The sequence below is a fragment of the Gambusia affinis genome, linkage group LG10 (genome assembly GCF_019740435.1).
Source record: "Gambusia affinis linkage group LG10, SWU_Gaff_1.0, whole genome shotgun sequence".
NCBI classification, from domain to species: Eukaryota; Metazoa; Chordata; class Actinopteri; order Cyprinodontiformes; family Poeciliidae; genus Gambusia; species Gambusia affinis.
In genome coordinates, this window is record NC_057877.1 from 12,288,446 (window position 1) to 12,309,931 (window position 21,486).

Consider the following 21,486-nt stretch of genomic DNA (forward strand, 5'->3'; position numbering starts at 1 on the left):
TTGTAAGGACTTAGTATGGAAGAAATATTAGTACTGAACATGTGAAAAAAAAAAAATAATTACAAAATTGTTTGGTAAAGTTCTTCCACAAAACACTCATGGACCTTCCTTCGTCCATGAGTGAACCTATCATGCTTTGATGCTGGGTATGACTGCTAAATGGGAAGTTAGTCCTTAAGGAAAAATTGACATGTTGCTCTGCCAAATGTGACCAATGATGCATCAGGGCCTTTTCCTATATTTTGTTTGTCATCTCTAACATATTTTGTTGTAAGCGGAAATAAACCCTAACATTTTCAGGTTGCACTAGGGGTCAAGCTGTTTTCAGTTTGTTATTGATTATAGACATGGCTTTGATTTTAATCTTTTTTTTTTTTAATGGTGCAGTGTTACGTGTTTTCCAGGCACATTGTGCCGTTTTATAGCACAAATAAATAACCATGTCATATTCCCTTCAGTTGTAATAAAAGTGCTGTGTATGTGTACATGTATTAAATTGAACTTTGTAATTTCATGTCTTCAAATACAGCCTCTGTCTCTTTAAGAAACTCTTGCTCTGTCAGAAAATCATCACAACAGTGCTCTTTACTTTAACAATGTTTTTACCAGCATTGCACTGAGAAGTAGCTTGCATAATGAGCTCAGCAGAAGTGCAATTAGGTGTTTGCTAATTGCAGCTGGCTAGTCTGAAGGAGCTCAGTTGGGGAGTCACTAGGGAGGGGTGCTCTGTTGGGCGGAACCTCAGAAACTTGGAATTCAGATGTTAAGAGGAGCTTCATCATCCAAGATGTTGCTTTGTCTCCCTGAACGTTTTACACAGCCAAGTGGTTGCCATGGGAAATTCAAGGATTTCTCAAAAAAACAAATATGAATAAATACAAATATTAGCTCATTAATCTTGTATTATGAGGTTTAGTTTAATGCTGCAATTTAAACCAATTATTTTACAATGTGCAAGAAACACCTGCCCTCACCTAGAGCACACACTTCTGTATTATTTTCACTCACTTTATTTAGGTTAACATGACTACTTATTTTACTTTAGAACAATTTAAAATCTTGTTTAAAATTGCATGAACAAAATTTATAATCTGACAATGAATTCTGATCAAAAACATTTTGTGTGAACAGGACATGTAAATTGAGAATCTTATTAAAATGAACATTTGCCTTAATAACAAACAAGAAGCAAGTCAATATAACACACTTCCATCTCTCTGACTGTGCCACACAGGATACAAAAAACATGCTGCTAAGCACACTGGGAAATAATTCCCACTCCTGTCTTTTTCAGTTTTTAAGTGCTAACCTAAAGACACCAGTTTACTCAACTCTTGACAAAATTTAATAAAAGTTAACACAACTTACTATTGTAAGTTTATCTTTCTCAAACTCACACATTTAAGTTCAGAACATAAAACTCTCTAAATTTATTTGACCTAAAGAGTAGAAGATAGTAGAGACAACTAAATGTGGCTCAAATGTTTTACAGTGGACTTATACGCAGGGATTTGAACCAGCAACCCACTGATTCACATAATATTCCCACGTCACTAGTTTGGTGCCATTCTGAAAGAGCGAACTGCAAGTTGAGTTTGTTTGCTTGTTTGCTGGTTGTAATTTAACCAAAAATACATTATTTGTTTCCTTGTATTATAAAATTACACGGAAACAAATATAAGTGTGAGGCTTGCAAGTTGTTATTTTTGAAAATTACACATTTTTATATCTGAATTACATTACATTTTAAAATGCAGGAGCTGGTACGGATCATACTGTGTATTTTGGTCCAATCAGACTTAAATTCAGAATTTTGCTGTTTGTTTGCCTGCATGTTTTAAACTGATGTAATGCTTTCTGTAAATTACATGCTAAGTAGTTATGGATATTTGTGCTGGCCTTAGTTGTCATTCACTAATGATATTTGCAAAAATATCACTACAATCTTTAGAGGGCCAAAATGTTAGTATAGCATCATGCAATGTGACAATATACATAACAGCAGAACACAAGTTAAGAACAAATTTATGCTAAACATTGAACAAATGGAAAACCAGAATGCACACATGTGATGTCGCTTGAGAGATTAATATCCAAACATGCTCAACACACCAATTCAGATATCAATTTGAACATGTTAATATGGAAATGACAGAATGAGTCTGTCTGTGTAGCTAAAAAGTTACTTTACTAACTAATATATGCAGAAGATAAAATGCTAATGAATACTAAGCCCACCTGTCACCACAGTTTGATAAACTGCAACCAGGAAACCCAGTGAAACCACAGCAGTATTTCCAATAAGTCTGAGCTCAAGACTTTACAAATACACAATTTCTTTTTCACATGTCTATTTACTTGACTCTGTTGATCATATTTTGTGCTATGCGGACAAATATAATTTCTAAGCATTTAAGCAACATGTGGTAGAGTGTCATATCTAAGACCCCAAAATTCTTCAATACTGTAACAAATTAACACAAATACAGTTAAGACCCAAAATATTCACAGACTAAGATTAAAGAATGATTTTTTTTTTTATTTTTAACATGTAAAATGAAAACATGTAGAATGAACCAAACTGCATTATTATATAAAAATAGTCAGCAACTTTCAATTTGACAGAATTAGGTTCAATAGGTATTTCTATATATATGTTTACTTTAAATTCAAACATAGTCCTTAAGAATGGCTTCAGACAACATTTGTTAATTGGTGCTATGTAAATAAACCGAATTGAATGGAACTGAATAGGCTGTTTGGTGATAACATTTTTTTTTTTAAGAATCACTTATTAAATTTGCAGCAGCATTTTTGTGGACTGGGTGCCATCTTCTGGTGGATAAAAGCACTGCATCGAAGCATTTCCCTTTAACTGTTCATGTCATAGCAATAAACTGTGACAATGTTCACAGTTAATGTTATCTGTCAAATCATTTTAGTGGCTTACATATTTACAAGGATTTCAGTGGAAGAGGAAATCTGTAGATGAGGTTTGTTGTGAAGGTACTTGACACAAAAGATTGTGATTCATTTTTATTCGCTTTTCTTTTACGTCAAGCATCTTTAAAACATGATAATAGCAAATCACAAATTCTTAACAAAGTGACCAAACTTCTAGTTGCTGAGTTTTGTCTTTTAAACTAAGACTGACATCAAAGGTCAGTCCTAAGTTGTTTATTTGGCACACACACACACACCAAAATGAAATGGACTTTGTACCCATAAGAGAAAAGAATTCCCGTAATAGATCAAACCAAACGAAGAACAAAACTTATTTTGTTATCATTAGATACAGTAAGTTAATATGTTATTTATATGATGTTACTGTTGCTGAGGGCGTGTTCAGTGGTTCGTTCAGACTTCCTTAACCACTGTGTTATTGCACAGCACACACAGAGCACAGTTGACTGCCCTGGATAAAGAATTTGATTTTTTTTTCTTTTTTCTTTTTTTTGCCTAAGACATCATTTAAGTTTCTTCAACTTTTATCAAAAATGGTATGATTTTTTTTTTTTATCTCATTGAAGTTTAAAAATGTAAACAAATATTCTAGATATTAGTAAGATAGTTACTATCTTATTATAATGTTATTTTATTGGAACTAGAGAGATGATACTTATTAAATGTTTGCCTCCTTTAAAATCTAAAACATCACTTTGTATCCATAAACATTAGGATAAACTTAAAAGTGATTGATTACACTTCTCTGTGAATCAGTGTTATATGGGCAATCTGTGAATTAGAAGTGTGTTATATTTTAACAACTTTCCATTTTCTAGATGTGGCCATGGATTTTTATTGGCCTTACCTTCATCTCCAAGCTGCATGGGTATTCAGATGGCAACTTCCCAGAGGTGTGTGATTCAATGAGACCTCACCATAGTCGTGGTGGGGCAGAGAGTCCTCCTCAGACATCTGAACCCCCCTTCATGGTCAGTTACCAGCTCGGCAATAACGTTGGAGACCCAATCACAGGTAAACAAAATGGCTTCATATGTTCTGCAGCCATGTTTGTGAAACCTTTGCTTTAGATATAAACATATGGCAGCCTGCTATCATATCTTTTTTTATCATGTAAATCACTTTGAACTGCTGAAATTTGCTACACTATTAAACTTGACTTAACTCACTCATACTGTATTATAAAAGTATTGAATGTTTTGCCTTCACCTTACATGAATTTCCAACCACAAACTTTCAGGCATTTAATTGAGATTTTAACTGATCACCTTAACCAACACCAGGTAGTACAGAATTGTGAATTGGAAGAAGAACTGTTTTATTTATTTGCTCTTCTATAAATAAAATGCAGACAATTGTGGTGAGCAATTATATTGAGCACAATAATTTTAAGGGTTCTTGGAAGATCTGGCTCTACAAGTTTTGCACTTCAACCTGCTGAAATCTCAAAACAAACATCTCAAAACAGTTGGATGTGTAACAACACCATTAGGCTATTATGTGGACTCTATTAATTGTCCCTTCAGAAATTGGTTGGTTGCACTGGACTGTATTTAAAGTTTTAAAGAGAAGGTAATAGATAATAGATAGATAAATGCACATCGCACTTTTCATATTTCCAGTTGCATCTTGAAAGCAACAGCTTTTCTTCCACAACACAGTAGTGCGTGATCTACTTTAGACTGATCTAAGATATTCTCAGTAATTCTAATGGCAGGTTGTCATTTTTATTAGACAAAATGTGCACAATTTTAAGGACTATGAATACTTTTGCAAGGCATTGTGAAACCACAAATTCATGATAAATCTTAATTCACAGTTTTCCTCGAGAGCAAGACAGGTTTCATATTTAGGGGATTCATGCTGGAAGCTCGTAACCTGAACTTAAATGGTGACGGTCCCCCACTTGGGAAATTTATCATGCTTGACTCTCGCCAGTCGAAACTCCTGAAATGTGGCAATTCACAGGTAAGCTCAGCCAGTTTACAGTGATCGCACCTAATAACCTCATCCATCTTTCACAAATTCTCTGTCATACTGGAGGGAATGAGTTTCAGATTATGTTTTCTCTTTCGTGTTTGTTGCTCTTTTCAGGACTCAGCTGTCAACTGCAACAGCAACAACAACTGGGGCAGCAACAACAACAACTGTAGCAACAACAACAACAACTGGAACAACAACAACAATTGCAGCAACAACAACAACTGGGGCAGCAACAACAACTGGAACAGCAACAACAACAACTGGGGCAGCAACAACAACAACTGCAGCAACAACAACAACAACTGGAACAACAACAACAATTGCAGCAACAACAACAACTGGGGCAGCAACAACAACTGGAACAGCAACAACAACAACTGGGGCAGCAACAACAACAACTGGGGCAGCAACAACAACTGCAACAGCAACAACAACTGGGGCAGCAACAACAACAACTGCAGCAACAACAACAACTGGGGCAGCAACAACTGCAGAAACAACTACAACCCAAATACCTACAACAAAAGACGTAATCACAACAGCACAGAGTAATAAAATCCCAACTACACACAACACAACAAATAAGGTAAATCGGATTTTTGCAGTATTGACAGAATGAGAGTATTCTCGTTAACCTTTTTCTTTTTACTCTAGACAGTAAATATTCTACTGATGTGCGTGGCAATTCCTCTAGCGGAGATGAGCATGGTGAGTGAACAACAGGACATTATAGATGAAACCAAGATAAGCCATTTATTTATGCTGTGATGTTCTTCTGAAGACACCAAACAAACCGTACAAAAGTAAAGTGTTCCTTCCCTGTGTCTCATCAGCAAATACCTATCATAATTATGGCTGTCCATCTCATTACATCATTCTGTCATGACTTACATCTCACAACATCGTTTTCTCATGACTTATGTAAGGTAAGACATGAATTGATGGATTTTTGGTGTAAGTTCTTACTGCTTCTGGATTTAATAAATGCTAATTTTTGTAATGTTTTAAATGGACAGCTCATGAAATAGTAGTTGCTCTAAACCAGGAGTTGAAATGGGAAAAACTGCCACCAAAATACTATTATAACTGTGATTTGCATAAATTTCAGATGAAAAAAAATCTGCCTACGTTAAAAATACGTTTTCTTTCACTACTGTTACTTTCCAGGTGTTTTGCGTTTTGCTTCCAAGCATTTGGGGTTTTATGTAATCCTGATCTATATGTTTAGTTGTTGCTTTTTTTTTTAGTTTTGTTTGTTCGTTTGCATTTCTATTTGGACATTGTCTGATTACTTCATTCAATTTTTTTCCGGGAACCTGCTCACTACCACTATTGTGTAGCTTGCGATTTTAAAAAGAACTTTTAAAAAGTCAACAAGTAAAGGGCAAAAGACAAACTAAAGAAGTGTGTTTTCTGTCCCCAGGCTAATTGGTGATGTCCCAAATTTGGATCACTTCACAACTAAATTAGATTTGAAGGAGGAAAAAAAAGTTCTCAAAGAATTTCACTGATTTGATTTTTGACATGTTAAAATTTTGGAAATTTGCAGGAATTTCGCACAAAATTAGGACCAAAATAAGAAAAGGTCTATGGTGTTAAAAAGGATTATATAACTGAATCTTAAAAAGATTATCAGTCAGGTTTTAAATATCTTGTTGTTTCTTTTTGTCCTGTCTCTGCAAACACATCACTAGCTGATCAAAAAGGAAATTTGAGAGGTTGCCCAGGACATAGAACAAGTAAAAAAGTAATTTCTCCTTTCCACACATATTTTGAGTCACAAACATAGGAGGATGGGTGCAAAGCAAACTGAAAATATTTTTGATTAAAGCTTATTTCCTAGTCAAAGTTTTACACATATAGTCTGCTAATGCAGAAAAAAAAAGGATTTAAATTTCACACATCGACTATTATTTAAAGATAGAACAAAGGAGTTAGGAAAAGGAAATTACCAAGCATATGAAAAATTATTTCAAGAAGATTTAAGACATTTCTGAATAAGATATAAAACACCACGACATGTAATAAAGGGTATTTAAACAAACAGTGTTTGATCATAATAGCACATCAAAGCATTATACATCTTTGGATTAGTGGAAGGTTCCTATATATTTTCACATGATGGAAGAGAGCAGTATAGTCTCTGAAAAATCAATTCGGAAATTGTGCAATACAGGATATTGATGTCATCAAGTCTCCAAATCCATTCAAGGTTTTTCACACATCGATGTCAAAAATATGCATTAATCAGGTCATCTAAACTATTATTTAGATATGTAAAATGTGTTTATTTCTGTGTTTACAGAAGTTCAGGATTGTGGGAAGTTCACTTTCTGTTTTGTTTTCCCTGGCAACACTCATTTTATCTTTGATATACAACTCTGGAGTAAGTACTAATCATTGATGCAGCACTGCGACTTGTTAGGACATTTCTTGATCATAAACCACTTATTTTTGTTTGTGCAAACCTTCATGTTTTAGGATATTGTTATTGGCCTTGTGAGTGTTGTGCTGGTGTTTAGTTCCATAGAGTGGATCATTGCAATGCTGCCTTTAGGACCAAGCCATGAGCTGTGAGTCAAAGCCTTCCTCCTGCACAAAATATTTTCACTTTGACTTTATCTTGAACATTCACCATCTAACCATTCTTTGTTTAATTTCTTTGTTTAAGAAATGAACCAGTTGACTGTGCTCTTTGGGTGTGTTTTGTCTTCAACCAAGTTCTCAAAAGTAAGTTGTCTAATATCACCCAAAACGTCTTTTGTGTTTATTTTACTTTTAGAAAAAAATAATAATATTGTATTACAGTTGGACATTTGGGGTAATGTTTATCAATTCCTGGTGCAAAAATATAGTATTACTCTCACATAGCTGGTAAATCATTGGCCATGAATGACTTACAGTAACCTTCAAATCATTTGGATCTGTGGTAAAGCAGCATGAAACACCTTAAAATATTTTCACGCTATTGCAGGAGCTAATCTGGCTGCACAGCATGGTGTGGAGTTATTTGGTTGCGATATAAATGATAAATTTGAATATTTGGAATTAAAATCACTAGTAGGATATAACAATAACCTTAAAATGAGTGCAACTTAATTTGTCAAGAAACTTTTAACATGTTACCACTTCCTACTTTCCTGGATATCACAATCTAAACCTGCATAATTATGACTTTTAAAGAAGTATAACTTTTTTCATACATCTATCAAATGAATTTGTTAGAAGGCTGGATGTGATCACAACACTATAAGAAATGGCAAACTCAATGAATTTCAAATTTCTGTGTCATTTTAGTTGGTCCAAAGAACATTTCTAATGTCACAGTGGGGTGTTTTTTAAATACAAAAGATTAAACATTATAAAAGCTAAAATAAAATGTAAAGCACTCCCAACCTGGTTTACATACGGCCCAACACTGTGTTTATATTTTCAAATTTCCACACACAGATGTTTTTCTCTATGTGAGCATCAACATCTTGTTTGAGGAATGGGGAGAAACTACGAGAGTGTTTTGGCTTCTGACTGTTCACACAGTCCTGACAATAGTTTGGAATATTGTGCTCGGCACCAAGAAGAGAACATTACTGCAGAAAAAAAGAGGTGAGTAATTTGTCTTTCTCTCAAAAAGTGTTAATAACATTCTGCTAGATGTTGTGGATTCACATGAAAATAAACAAATTTCATTACAGTTTCTGTCACCGATAAGGCCAAATATAATCGGCATCATAAAGGAAAGAAGGTAAAACAGTGAATGTGATACAAATAAGTTTGCTCTGCTTTGAATGCTTGAATCCTTACAAATGTTTGACTTTACAATACTAAAATGTTTTTATATCTGTTTCTGGGTTTCAGGAGCATCTCTCACCAAAAGGATGCTCAAAAGGAGTGGTTGTTGCGCTCTGCTCTTTTACCCTGGTGGTTTTGAGCACAACTCTTTCAGTACTAATCTTTGTTGACTATTTTTAATGCAGAGGAGTTGAGATACTCTAAAGTACCACTGAGACTTATTCACACACCTGGTAAAGACGTGGAAGAAAAAAACTTCAAATGAATCAAAAGTTCTCAGACAGTGACTTTTTTATTATTATTTCCTTTGCTTTCTTGCTTACTGTAAGTGATTGTTGGACAAACTTACAGTCTTATTTGGACACTTCAGGTCATTTAAAACATGTGATCACTGCTGAAAGACAGACAAAGTTGATATTTTTACTTCTGAAGATCAACATTATCTCTTACTTAAATGACATGCTCATATCTTTCCCATTTTAAAAAGAGACTAATAGAATTGAATTACTGATTAATGTGCAGACTATGTTCAACTTGTAAAAGCAAATTAGAATTGGGATTTTTTTTCTCACAAAAAATCCATACATGTAAAAAACGACAAGTTAAATATTTAGATACGTAAAAGTCAACTTTTGTAACTTTTTCCACATCTTCACTGGGTGTGCAAATAAATGATGGCTATGAAGAATATTGGAAATAATATACAATATAGCATATGTTTAATCAAACATATGAACACATGCTCCCTTTTTCCCTCTTTTAAAGCTGTTCATAATTTCAAAGATTAATAAAAGTTGTTATTTATATCTTAGAGCCTTAACTGAAATGCAGAAAGCTCCATTGTTCAAACTGGATACTATTTCCACAAAGTAGTCTACATTTTGTTCTCTGTGAAGGGAGGATAAGCCACCATGTCAGCTCTTATCTTTAGTTAAATATGTATCAATGGAAAAACATTTACTTTGATTCCGGTATAACCTCATTAATGTGCATATTCTTCTGCTAAGCTCAGCCGGTCATCCAAAGGGATGTTTTCAATCACCAGCGGAATATTTTAAAGGCTGTGACGATGCCCAGTTTGAGTAGCTGCATGCAAGAAATAGCTCACCAAATCACATATATCTTTAAGATAACGGAAAAAAGTGGAGAGGTTATTACAGCCAGAGGTAGCAAAGGGTGTGATTAGAGTAAACTGAAGAGAATGTTGTAAAACAGTTTTATTGACTCTTCACTAAATAGGTCAGCCTGTTGTTGAAATTTTGCACTCTTTAGTGTTTTCTTCAAAGCTTCCAATAGTCAAATGTATGTTCTGTTTCTTGAATATTTAAAAATGATTTTGTACTTATTTTATAAGAAAGCAGCATTTATATTGATGAATGTCCAATGATTCACTCAGTAGTTAACATCAACTAACCGGAGGAGACATCTTCTAAACTTTCTTCAACTTCCTAATTTCTCAAAAATCCTGTAGTCTTCACATGTTGGGGCAGATGTTGAGTAGTGTAGTTCTGCCACCATGAAACATGTCAGTGCTTCTGTCTTGTGATCTGAGTAAATAAAAAAGTGTGTGTGTGTATGTGTAAATGATTAATCTCCTTCTCTGTTATTAAGCCTTTACTTCCTGGTTTCATAACTGAAGTTTTTCCCTATTTTCTTCACTACAAAAAAAAAAGTGTCTCTTGTGGTTTTAAAAGGGAAACCATCGGCAGAGTAGGTCTTTATTTGACAGCAACATTTTTATTTAATTTTTTTTTAATCGTAGTTACGTCTAAAATTAGACCTTTATTCATTTCATTGCCTGAATTTAAAAAGTAAAACTAATGTTAATATTTAAACCTAAATCCAGTTTGGCAGGAAATATCAGTCCAATGAAGAAATGTCTTTGGTTCTGAAATCTTTTGTTTATTACCAAAGCAGTCATGAAGAAGACAGCTGACTAAGATCTTACATGCAGTTACTGACGCTCCTTAAAAAGGTCATTGTTAAAGAAGCTTCCTGTTCACACAGTGCTGCATCCAATTAAATTAATAGAAAAGTTAAGTTGAAAGAGAAAGGTGCACATGAAGTTAGGATTTGTAACTGTCGACATGTTTCTAACAGTCTTGGCCAGGTCTCTCTTTAAAAATTCTTTTTAAATCTCAGTGGGACATACGTGGTTAAATAAAAGTTACTTACCTCTTCCTACAGTTTGAGGTAAACAAATCAGAACCTTTTTGTGTTGCCAAAACCTGCTGCAGAACTCGCGTTCAATCTTTCAACGTGTTGCACCCACACTGTTGACTTCCTGTCTTCCCACAGAGACTTTAGTAAAAGTTTCATTTTTATGATATACGATTCTGATTGTAATGTGGTTTGTTTTCTATGCTGTACATTGTTGTGTATTCTGTTGGATTACCTTTTTTATGAAGCACTAAGTGACAGGACATTTCTCTAGAAATGGAAGTTTTTGTCCCTGTTTGCAGTTAGACTGTAATCCAGATTTTTTTTTTATGTCTGTTGTTGATGAATAGCTTCTTCCTTGCCAAGTGGCCTTTCAGCCCATATTAGAACATGATATGTGACCAGCTTCAGCCAGCATTTTCACAAAGTCTGTAGCTTTTGTTCTTGGATTTATTTGCACATTTTGGACCAACGCAGATTCATCTCTTCGGACACAAAACCTGTCTCCTTCTTTACGGACAGTTAAATATTTAAATTTGCAAAGAGTTGTGACTTCTTATTATCTTCAAGCTACAATCACCAAATAGACAATAATAAGTACTTGAAAGATGTCACTTTGTGTGTTTTGAATCTATACACTACTTTTTTTTTTTTTTACTGAATTGATGAAAAAAACTATTTGATACTAATTTAAGCTTTAGACAACTTAATATCAAAATAATCTTTATTGAAAATATTCAAACATTCATACACAGAAAAAAAAGATCTCAGAGAGATAATACAACGGAATTGAAAGACAAGAATTAAAACCTATATTATATATCAATTTAGTACTGTTTGGACACACTTGTGAGAAAACACCATAGTTGTGATGCCATCCTGCTATGGTATGAGACAGATGATGAATATTGGGGTAATTAAATAGTTCCTGTGTGTTTAAGGCACATTTTGTGTTTGACATATTCAATCAAAAATATTTTTTCCAAAAAAAAAAAACCTCACATAAACCTGCAGGTTTTTTTTTTTTTTTTTTTTATCTATCTCATTTAAACAGGATTCCTGGCATTTTGATCCTTTTCATATCCAGCATACAGTATATATACACAGCTATTTAAAAAATATGCAAATCTTAGAAGCACATAAACAAAATACATCTTAAGATGAAAAATCATACACAAAAAAATGCTTGTTTTAATAAAATCCAGTATTCTGGAAAAGGAGAACGCTTAAAGCAAACAAACGCGTTCAGTGCACATCAAACTTCCTCGAATGCCTCGTCAGCTCATCTCTGAGATTTGAAATGAAAGAAAACCAGATCCACAGAAACTGTAACATTTGTTAGCTTTACAGATGAATTCTGTGTCTTGCAGAAGAAAAAGTGCTTCAGAAAAAGGGATTTAACAAAACAAGAAGTTATTGTTTACAACAAAATTGAGAGGGAAAACATCCTGTATATGTCAACGTCAAGTTAGATGATGTTGTTAGATCTGATCTTTAAAAGACGAAACAAATCATGACAACACAAAACTGCCACTTCAGTAGGTTTTCATCTGTTAGAGCTGTCAAAGCATCCTTCAAACCTTTTAAAGGAAATCTGTGTAAAACGTGTCTAAAAAGACACATTTCTGTGGTATATCTGGTCAAAGTACCCATTTCACCGCATCCTTAAAAAAATAAAACAAAAAAATAACTCATTGGCATTCTTCCTGCTTCACCTCCGACACCACAGGCAGAATCACATGGGAGATGCGGCTCCACAGCCCGCCGAACTTGTCTATATCCATTTCATCGAAGGAGGCTTTGCCTGTGGAGTCCACCAGCTTTGCCTCCACGTGGCTCTGCACCAGCTCCTCCACTTCCTTCAGGCTCAGCTCGCTGCTGACCTCGTCTTGCGGCAGCAGCGCGGTGAACAACAGGAACGCCTGCTTGTAGGCGGCGCTCTCGTGATCACAGTAACGGTAAAAGATGAGGGTGGAGCCCGGAGGCAGCTCCTCAAATCGGTGGATGATCGCCGCTGGTTTGTCTCCCTCGAAGGCCGCTTTCAGTTGGTTGTCGACGTCCAGCTTTACCTTGCCGCTGTCCTGACCGGCTTTACTCGGCCCGTCGATGAGGAGGGCAGAGCCATTGAGGGCGGATGTGTAGGTGGAGGCCAGGCCCCGAGCCAAGCACAGCAGAGTCCTCTCTGCCTTGAGACCTGCTACCAAGATCAGACTCACTGGCTCGGTTGGCTCAGCGGTTTTAAGGTGCTTCCCCAGGTGGATCTGGGTTCTCTTCCACAGCTCTTCTCGCTGACTTGGGAATTGAGACTGGAGATGCGACAAGCTGTCAGAAAACTTTTCTGGTATCGCTTCTCGGGGTCGTTGCCCTCCTCCTGCTTTACTCTGCAGCACAGGGAGGATCCGGAAAGCCAGCAGGGTGGCAGAGCTGAGCAGCACCAACAAAACCAAGTGCCATAAATACCAAAAAAAACCTGCAACGATAGGAGAGCCTTTATTTCCATTGGGATCAATAAAGTATTTTTGAATTTTTATTAAAATGGCACTGCACAGAGTAATGAGTATGATAATGTTAATAAATATTTATACCACCTCTACAAGAATTTCCAGAGCTTATCTCAGTCCCGGCCATTTTCATTTTTCCACCTTAAAAAAAAAAAGAGAAAAAGAAAAAAATTTAGTGTCAGTGTGGAAAAACCTGGCAATGTCGTCAGATTTTCTTCTTTGTTTAAATAAAAATACCAGGTTCTGTCAGATTATCTGCCTTTTTTGGATCAGGAATGTTGTTTCCACGTGGTTTGGTTGGGTACATTTTCTCCGAATTTGAGTACACACTTTGGGGGACTCGGTTAGCTCCGGGCACAACCGGAGACGGCGTGGCTTCATTTTTGACGTAAAAAGAAAGAAAAATGAATCAATTAAAATTTTTGCTCAATGCAGCTTTGTGAACATAAACTTTCTCATAGAAAATTCTGAGTACCTGCGCTCCTGGCTTTGGCCTCCATTTTTCTCCAATACTCATCCTTGGTGGTGATCAGCACGGCAGGTCTTTTCTCTGCTGGTTGGACGTGTGATTGAGCCTTGTTGGGCAATGAAGGTGCTTTTACTTCAGCTTTAAATGAAAACAATCAAAATCAGTTTAGCACCATAAATTTATTTTCCCTTCCCAAATGTAATACTTTGCAAACCTGCAAACACAGAAGTAAAATAATCAAACCGTTTCATCTTGCTGTCTTTAACACAAAATATTCAAACCTTTTTTAGTCTTCGTTCCTTGTGACTCTTCATATTGAGAAAGGGAGGATTTGGATTTATGAAGGACGACGCGAGGGGAAAGGTTCATAAATTCATAGCGGTCTGTTTAATACGGGAAAAAAAAAAAAGAAACAGTAATATCCATTAAAATTACATATAGAAATACAAGACATAAATTATGCTCAGTTCTGATTTATAACAGCTGTAAAAACTGGGAAATCAATCCATATAAAAATAGAAATAATAACAAAAATAAATTAATAATCATAATCTTAATTACCTCAGAAGGTTCATTTTACTCTTTTGTCCTTCCAAGGTGCAGTAAAGAACTATTAACATTTTATAAGTTTTTATTAATTGTAGTCCTTACCGTTATATGTTTTTGGTTGACTGGTTTCTTTTAATGGCTCCTCAAACGCATCCATTTCCAGGTCCTCACCGTTCTCTGTATCTTTGACTGATTCCTGGACCTCCATGTCGTCATCACTAAGGTTGTCACCATGTCCCTCTCCGGCATCCAGCCGGTGCTTCTTGGTAGGAGACTCTGTTCAAGAACAATTCAAGACACATTTGAGCACCGTAATTAAAGGTGGTCCTAGTTACTTTATCTGAGGAAATAAATTGAACATTAGAGCATCCCACCTTCATCATCCAAGCCGTTCTCCACATTTTTTGCACCTTTAGCTGATGGTGACGACTGAGGTTCTGAAGTCTTTCTGGTCCTTTTCAGTGGAGCCCTTGGAGTTGGCTCAACGCCGAGTACTGTAGAGGAAAAGAAAAGCAATTACACTGTCACGTGACACCTCTTAATGTTTAACAGGAAGAAAAAGGCCTTCAACAAAACTTATGAGGGTGACCTGATTTTTATCTTTAATATCCAGAGGTCCCATTTTCTAGTACAACCTACTCTTATCACAGTTTTCAAATTATTACTCATTTTTTTGTGATAGAGCAAATTATCCTTGACAAAAATCCCAGGCATAAGAAAGAACAATTTTTGCAATTATTCTTAGAGAATTAATGCTTCCTAAACTCCTTTTAACATGATGTAAGGTGTTGATCAGACTGAATCTACTCTCTTTTTCTCATTGCGAGTCATTTAGTATCATTTAGTAGTATCTGCTCACATTAACCAGTTGTGGGTGTGAAATACATGCACAAGGTAATTTTATGCTACTTCTCCCAGTGGGATTAATTACTTACTTGAAATATTTGAGCAAACTTCAGTGTTTCTATTGAAAATGTGAATAGCACTTAAAAAATACTACTAATAAAGAAAAAACACAAAAACAGATTTTTGTCCCCTTGTTGAAAACTACACGTCCAGTTTTCAACAAGGGAAAGATGTCATGCAGATTACATTGCATTAAAGCTCCAGCTATATTGTACACCTAACAATATAATGTTGTAACTACTGCGGAGAATATTAATATATATTCCTTGCAACATATAAATAAGTTCTAATTTTAAATACTGGAGATCAAAAACTGCTATCATATAGAATAGAAATATGACACATTTCTTTTACGAAATTACTGCTGGAATACTTTATTAGATTGCTTATTACCAATAATTAGTGATTAATAATAATAATAACAACAATAACAATATTATGATTGAACTGCTGCTCTAACCTTTAATACGTTAAAAAGATGTATTAAAGGTGATTATAATGACTACAATAATTAGTTACTTACTTCCCTTCCTCTCATGTGCTCCTCTGTTTTGTCTATTGATAGGGATAACTGCGAATGAAAGAGTTTCCATTTCACCTCGTCGTGGTTAACAGAAAGTTGTTTATTGCGCGAAAATAAAACCGAAATGAAATTTAAAAGTCGCTCATAACTGTTAATTTAACCTCAAATTCGGGGTATAATTTTAATTTATTTGAATTAAATAGTAACTATTAGTCAAAACATTAATGCCAACTTTGACTTTCGATTACAGTTGAGCTATGAAGCTAAGCTAGCTAATGAGCATCACTGTCAGTTTGCTCACCTTTTCCCGTCTGCCTTAGCGACCGTCTTAATTGGCCAGGAGCCTTATTTTTAGCCGCCTTTGAATCCATTCTTGTTCTTAAATCGATTGGATGTCGCTTCAAATCAGCAAAAATTTAAACAAAAAAGTGAAACATCCTGACACAAAACAAATAGCAGCCAGTCTGTGCGTAAACTTCCCCGTTTTGTTGCTGGGGAAACGTTTCAGGTTGGGACCCGTTGAGTTGTATCATTGTAACAGTCTTCCGCCCTAGAAACAAGGGCCTTGCTGTACGTTCCGCTCTCGGAGTAAACAATTGAAAGTGAAACTCCAACCCGAAGGATATGGACTCCCTCTAATCCACGGACATGTTATCGGTGGAGGCTTTTCTATGAATTGGTAATCGTTGATAGTATATCAGTTACGCTTATTCGTTTTTAATAGCTCAGAGGCTCTATTAATATATCAAAGCCTTGTGGCCATTGACTAAATCAGTTAGCTTTGCTAACACTAGCAAGCTTGTTAGCCCTCGCTACCTGACCTGTGTCGCGTAATTTTTCTGATATACTCGCCTTTTAGTAGGCAGCTCGTACCTACAGTATATATCTAATTTATTTTGAGAATGCCTTGTTCAAACCCGGTGAACAAAGTGAGTGATTTGAGAGTTTTATTTGCAGTGTGCTAGCAGCTATTAGCTTTGCAATTAGTTAGCTGTCATGTATTAAGGTGTAATGTCACCCGGGGAAGTTGAGCAAAGACTGTTCTGTTTATTTTGACTTTTTGTTTACTATTAAATGTCTTTTTAAGTGCACTTGAGGAGCTTCGAGTATTTCACAGATTAGTGGAAAAAAACTTCCTTATTGCATAGTGCGATTATTTACAGCGTCACTTTGAACTTTAACCATGCGATGATAAACTGTACAAAATCCATTACTTTTCCACGTGTCTCAGTAGTGCAAATCAAACGATGACATATACTTGTGGTTTATCAGTTCTCAAATCCCGCAGTGACCCTATCCGAAAACATGGAATCACCACCAGGCTATCAACAGCCAGAAGGCTCTGCAGATCCCTCTGCTGAACTGTCAGGTATTACTTTTATTGGTTTAATATATTTATAAAATGTTGTCAGCTGTGCTTTATTGAAATATGTTTGTTCAGATCTCTGATCTAATTTTCAAAGGAGCAGTATTATGTGTTTATTGGGAACATAGTGTTATTTTATAGCATAATCAAGTAACTTACCTTTAGTTGTTATAAAAAAACAAACAGCTCTACTAATAAAAACGTTGAGCTTCATTTTATTGACAATAATGCAGCTAAACCTACAGGTGAGGATACAGGGCACTCTTCTGATGATGTAGAATTAGTAGGTAAGGAAAGTAAGATCACATCTAGACCTGGAAACTTTTATATTTTTTGACAAATTTAACATGTGTTCAGCCCATTTAATGTTCACGTTCATTTTTGTTTTGTTTTGCTGACGTGAATCCAGATAAAGATGATAGCTTACAGAATGAGGACAAGACCTCTGGCCCACAAGCCAATGATGAAAGTCGAGATAACTCATCAAGTAGAGAGAAATCAACTGATGAACATCCGAGTCCGAGTGTTACTACTGGTTGTTATTTCTCAGGACAATATTTTCTGTGTATTATCTCTGTTCTCCATAAACTGTTCTAATAAAAACATTTTGCTTCATTGTATATGCAATAATACAGGAACACCTACAGAGAAGGAGACTACAGAGAGCTCTATTGATGACGTAGCATCAGTTAAATGTGGTAAGGAAATGAAGATCAAATGATTCTCACCACATCTAGACCTGGAAAAAAAATATATTTCTTGACAAATTTAACATGCGTTAAGCACATATAATGTTCACGTTCATTTTTGTTTTGTTTTGCTGACGTGGATCCAGATAAAGATGATAGCTTACAGAATGAGGACAAGACCTCTGGCCCACAAGCCAATGATGAAAGTCGAGATAACTCATCAAATAGAGAGAAATCAACTGATGAACATCCGAGTCCGAGTGTTACTACAGGTTGTTATTTCTCAGGACAATATGTTTTGTGTATTATCTCTCTTCTCCATAAACCGCTCTAATAAAAACATTTTGCTTCATTGTATAGGCAATAATACAGGAACACCTACAGAGAAAGAGACTACAGAGAGCTCTATTGATGACGTAGCATCAGTTAAATGTGGTAAGGAAATGAAGATCAAATGATTCTCACCACATCTAGACCTGGAAAAAATGTATATTTTTGGACAAATTAAACATGTGTTAAGCACATATAATGTTCATGTTCACCCTTGTTTTGTTTTGCAGGTGCAGATTCAGATGAAGGCAATAGCTTTCCAGCTGTGGACAAGAGCTCTGGCCAACAAGCCAATGATGAAAGTCAAGATAACTCATCAAGTAGAGAGAAATTAATTGGTGAACATCGGAGTGTTACTACAGGTTGTTATTTCACAGTACGATATTTTCTGTGTGGTTTTCTGTGTATTTTCTGTGTTTCCCCACAAACTCTACTAAGAAAAACTTTGTGTTTCATTTTATCCACAATAATACAACATCTTAAATTCAGCTATCTTCACTTCTGATTTTAGAAAGCCTACACTAAGTCAGAAATTTTATATGAAGGTTTGTTCTTTCCTTGATTCAGCAAAATCAGAAGAAGTCGATCACCCTCCAGAAATGGACAAGAGAATCGGTTATCAAGCCCAGGACAAACGACAAGGTTATTCCAAAGGAGATCCATCAGAAAATGAGAAACCAGTCGACACAACACCTGACGAATGTGCCAATCAAAGTATGATTTCAAGTCCTTTTCTTTCACGTGTATTCTCTATTTTTGAAATATAGCCACTGTTTGGGGAACTGATTTTCTGTCTCTAACTACCGTAGTTTGATATGTAGAAGCCTTTTTAATTGTTGGGCCACACAATTAAATTGACTAGGAAACAAAATAGATTTTTTGACCTAACAGTTTTAAAATATGATTATTTGAGTGTAAATGGCATTACTTTTGTTTAGTATTGCACTTATAGATTTACCCAATGGGCATTATTTTCAGACTAATGACAAAAAGCCCAACCAACAAGCAAAACCTGATTAACATTTTTAGTCCAAGTGGTACTGCAGTTTCTTTTTTCTTTCTGTATTTTATGTTTACTATCTAAAAGAGTTGACTACAACTCATTTATAGTTTTTGTTGTCTGTGCTTCTTGAAATAGTCATTTTTGCTTGAAATAAAAATAAACCCAAAGTATTAACTTTGCAATGACCAGTGAACAACAAAGATGTTCTAAAAAAATCGTCAAAAATAAAGAATACAGTGAAATTGGAGAGCCTCCACTTCATTTAAATAAAGCCAAACTTTGTTTTTGTTTATCTTCTCAGATTTGTTAAGAACCTCAGCAGTGTCTCAAAAGGAACGTCCAAATGAAGAAATAGAAGAACAGAAGAAAAAGATGAGCAAAATAGAAGATGTTGGTCCAACCCCTACACAAACTGAACTTAGAGAAGAAACTGGAATCCTTGGAGGTAATTGCGCAATTATCTCCGAGTGTCCTTGGAGCACTTACTTTGTAGCATAACCCTTTAGTGATTTTGTTTAATGTTATTATTATACAAACATAATAAAGATGTTGATGGGTAATTGTATAAAATCCCTGGTAAGACGCATCTAAACCTCTCTTGACAGGAGGCATGAAACTATTGGTAGGAGTGGCTATAGTGGCTCTTGTTGCCATCGTGGCGCAGTATCACCTCCAATCTGAATCTCAACCTCAGAAGACTGATTGGCAACAGGTAGATGTCTTCCTCAAGGAGATGAAAAAAGTGAAAGAGAGGTTTCCCAGTCAGCGTGCCGAGCTCTGGAGCAGGAGTGAAATCCACCTGAAGAGGCACCTCCAGACGAGCCAACCCGCTGAGCCCGTCAGCCTGATCCTGACATCAGGCGTCAGAGCCGAGAAGACCATGCGATGCCTGGCTCAGGGTGTGGCCTCCGCCTTCTCCACCGCCCGCAACGCTTCCGTCCTCCACATTGACGGGGCGGGCAAAGCCAGCCAAGACAGCGACCAGGTCAAACTGGACATTGACAGAAAGCTGCAAGGAGCTTTCGAGGGAGACAAGCCCGTAGCGGTGATTCACCGCCTGGAAGAGCTGCCTCCGGGCTCCACGCTCATCTTCTACCGCTACTGCGATCACGAGAACGCCGCCTATAAGAAGACTTTTCTGATCTTCACAGTGTTGCTGGGTGACGAAGAGGAGATCCCGGCCGAGATGCGCTTGAGCATCGTGGAGGAGATGGTGGACGACTACCTGCAGAAGAAGTTTCTGTCTCACGGTCACCCGGTATCTTTCGACAGGATGGATCTCAACAAGTACGGTGGACTGTGGAGCCGCATTTCCCACCTCATCCTGCCGGTGGCGGCGGAGGACAGAATAGAGCATGAAGGATGCTAGAGGACTCAGCTCTGTTCTGAGTTTTGGGTCTGATCACTGGAGTAGCACACAGCTGTAACACCTGCTGTGGTTTTAAGCACACGAATATTTCTAATAGGAATTTTATTGAAATTCAGTTTCATCAATATATTAGGTCTTTTTCGAAAGTGGGACATCTGTAAGAATTTAATTCATTATGAAGAAGTCTTTGATAAAAAAGGCCTGTGCACTTTATTCTTTTAATCCTTTGTTGAATTCATAAGTGGGATGGGAAATGTTATTTGGATGTTGAAGAGGCGTGATTTTTAACTGTTGTATTTTAAACACACTAAATGTAAAATAAATCATATTCACACAACTTTCACATAATAGAGCTGGCGTCACAACATAAGGTTTATAATTTTAGTTTCTGCAGTGACTCTGATTGGCACCATGTGCCTTAAAGTAGGCCTCTGATTTTCTTTTTGTCAACCATGTTTCAAATAGAAAAGGATATGAGTTAAATGTGCCTTAAAATATAAATAAACACTTATTTTAATGTAGATGGCCTGTTTTATTGTCTCTGGGGTGAATAATTTCATGGACCCTATACAGCCTGGAATTGGGATTTTGTTTAAGCAATTTCTTTAGGAAATGAATATAGGAGGAATATGTAAAAAGATGAGTAATTTCATAAAGTATTCCCTATCCCACTCTTATTGATTTGAACAACCTTCACCTTCTCTCCAAACACCCATTTACCATCCATCAATGCATATGTCTACCCATGTACTATTTTATCTACTTATTTTTCTGTTTTAGATTCATATATTTGTTTTTCCATCTTCCATAAAGTCTGGAACATGAAATATCCAGCCAAAAATTCACAGTGAGGTGTTCTTCCCTTATTTTTGTTTTTTAAATACT

At 36.0% G+C, this 21,486-nt stretch overlaps 3 protein-coding genes across 19 annotated transcripts; 2 read left to right on the top strand and 1 right to left on the bottom strand.

The window, feature by feature from the left end:
* The first annotated feature begins 5,407 nt into the window (after positions 1–5,407).
* LOC122838441 lies at positions 5,408–10,305 on the top strand. Its single transcript, XM_044129086.1, has 9 exons — positions 5,408–5,533; positions 5,602–5,655; positions 5,781–5,873; positions 7,253–7,333; positions 7,429–7,520; positions 7,619–7,677; positions 8,398–8,550; positions 8,640–8,689; positions 8,803–10,305. The coding sequence occupies exons 2-9, from the start codon at positions 5,620–5,622 to the stop codon at positions 8,914–8,916; spliced, it is 678 nt and encodes a 225-aa protein (XP_043985021.1). The 5' UTR covers positions 5,408–5,533; positions 5,602–5,619; the 3' UTR covers positions 8,917–10,305.
* Positions 10,306–12,424: 2,119 nt separating this feature from the next.
* Positions 12,425–16,343, bottom strand: LOC122839085 (torsin-1A-interacting protein 1-like). 2 transcript variants are annotated; one of them, XM_044130377.1, is made up of 9 exons: positions 16,146–16,343; positions 15,845–15,892; positions 14,790–14,909; positions 14,518–14,691; positions 14,148–14,249; positions 13,873–14,004; positions 13,635–13,772; positions 13,485–13,538; positions 12,425–13,366 (listed from the first exon to the last, which is right to left on the bottom strand). In XM_044130377.1, the coding sequence occupies exons 1-9, from the start codon at positions 16,213–16,215 to the stop codon at positions 12,588–12,590; spliced, it is 1,617 nt and encodes a 538-aa protein (XP_043986312.1). In that variant the 5' UTR covers positions 16,216–16,343; the 3' UTR covers positions 12,425–12,587. The 2 variants fall into 2 exon arrangements, with proteins under 2 accessions (XP_043986312.1, XP_043986313.1); XM_044130378.1 differs by lacking the exon at positions 15,845–15,892 and having other exon boundaries at positions 16,146–16,283.
* A 54-nt stretch (positions 16,344–16,397) lies between these two features.
* Positions 16,398–21,122, top strand: LOC122839083 (torsin-1A-interacting protein 2-like). 16 transcript variants are annotated; one of them, XM_044130360.1, is made up of 11 exons: positions 16,398–16,523; positions 17,117–17,213; positions 17,444–17,497; positions 17,620–17,745; positions 17,846–17,908; positions 18,034–18,171; positions 18,260–18,334; positions 18,460–18,591; positions 18,797–18,943; positions 19,534–19,677; positions 19,838–21,122. In XM_044130360.1, the coding sequence occupies exons 2-11, from the start codon at positions 17,150–17,152 to the stop codon at positions 20,599–20,601; spliced, it is 1,707 nt and encodes a 568-aa protein (XP_043986295.1). In that variant the 5' UTR covers positions 16,398–16,523; positions 17,117–17,149; the 3' UTR covers positions 20,602–21,122. The 16 variants fall into 16 exon arrangements, with proteins under 16 accessions (XP_043986295.1, XP_043986301.1, XP_043986306.1 ...); XM_044130362.1 differs by having other exon boundaries at positions 16,403–16,523; positions 17,133–17,213; positions 18,272–18,334; XM_044130359.1 differs by having other exon boundaries at positions 16,404–16,523; positions 17,133–17,213.
* The last annotated feature ends 364 nt before the right edge of the window (positions 21,123–21,486 follow it).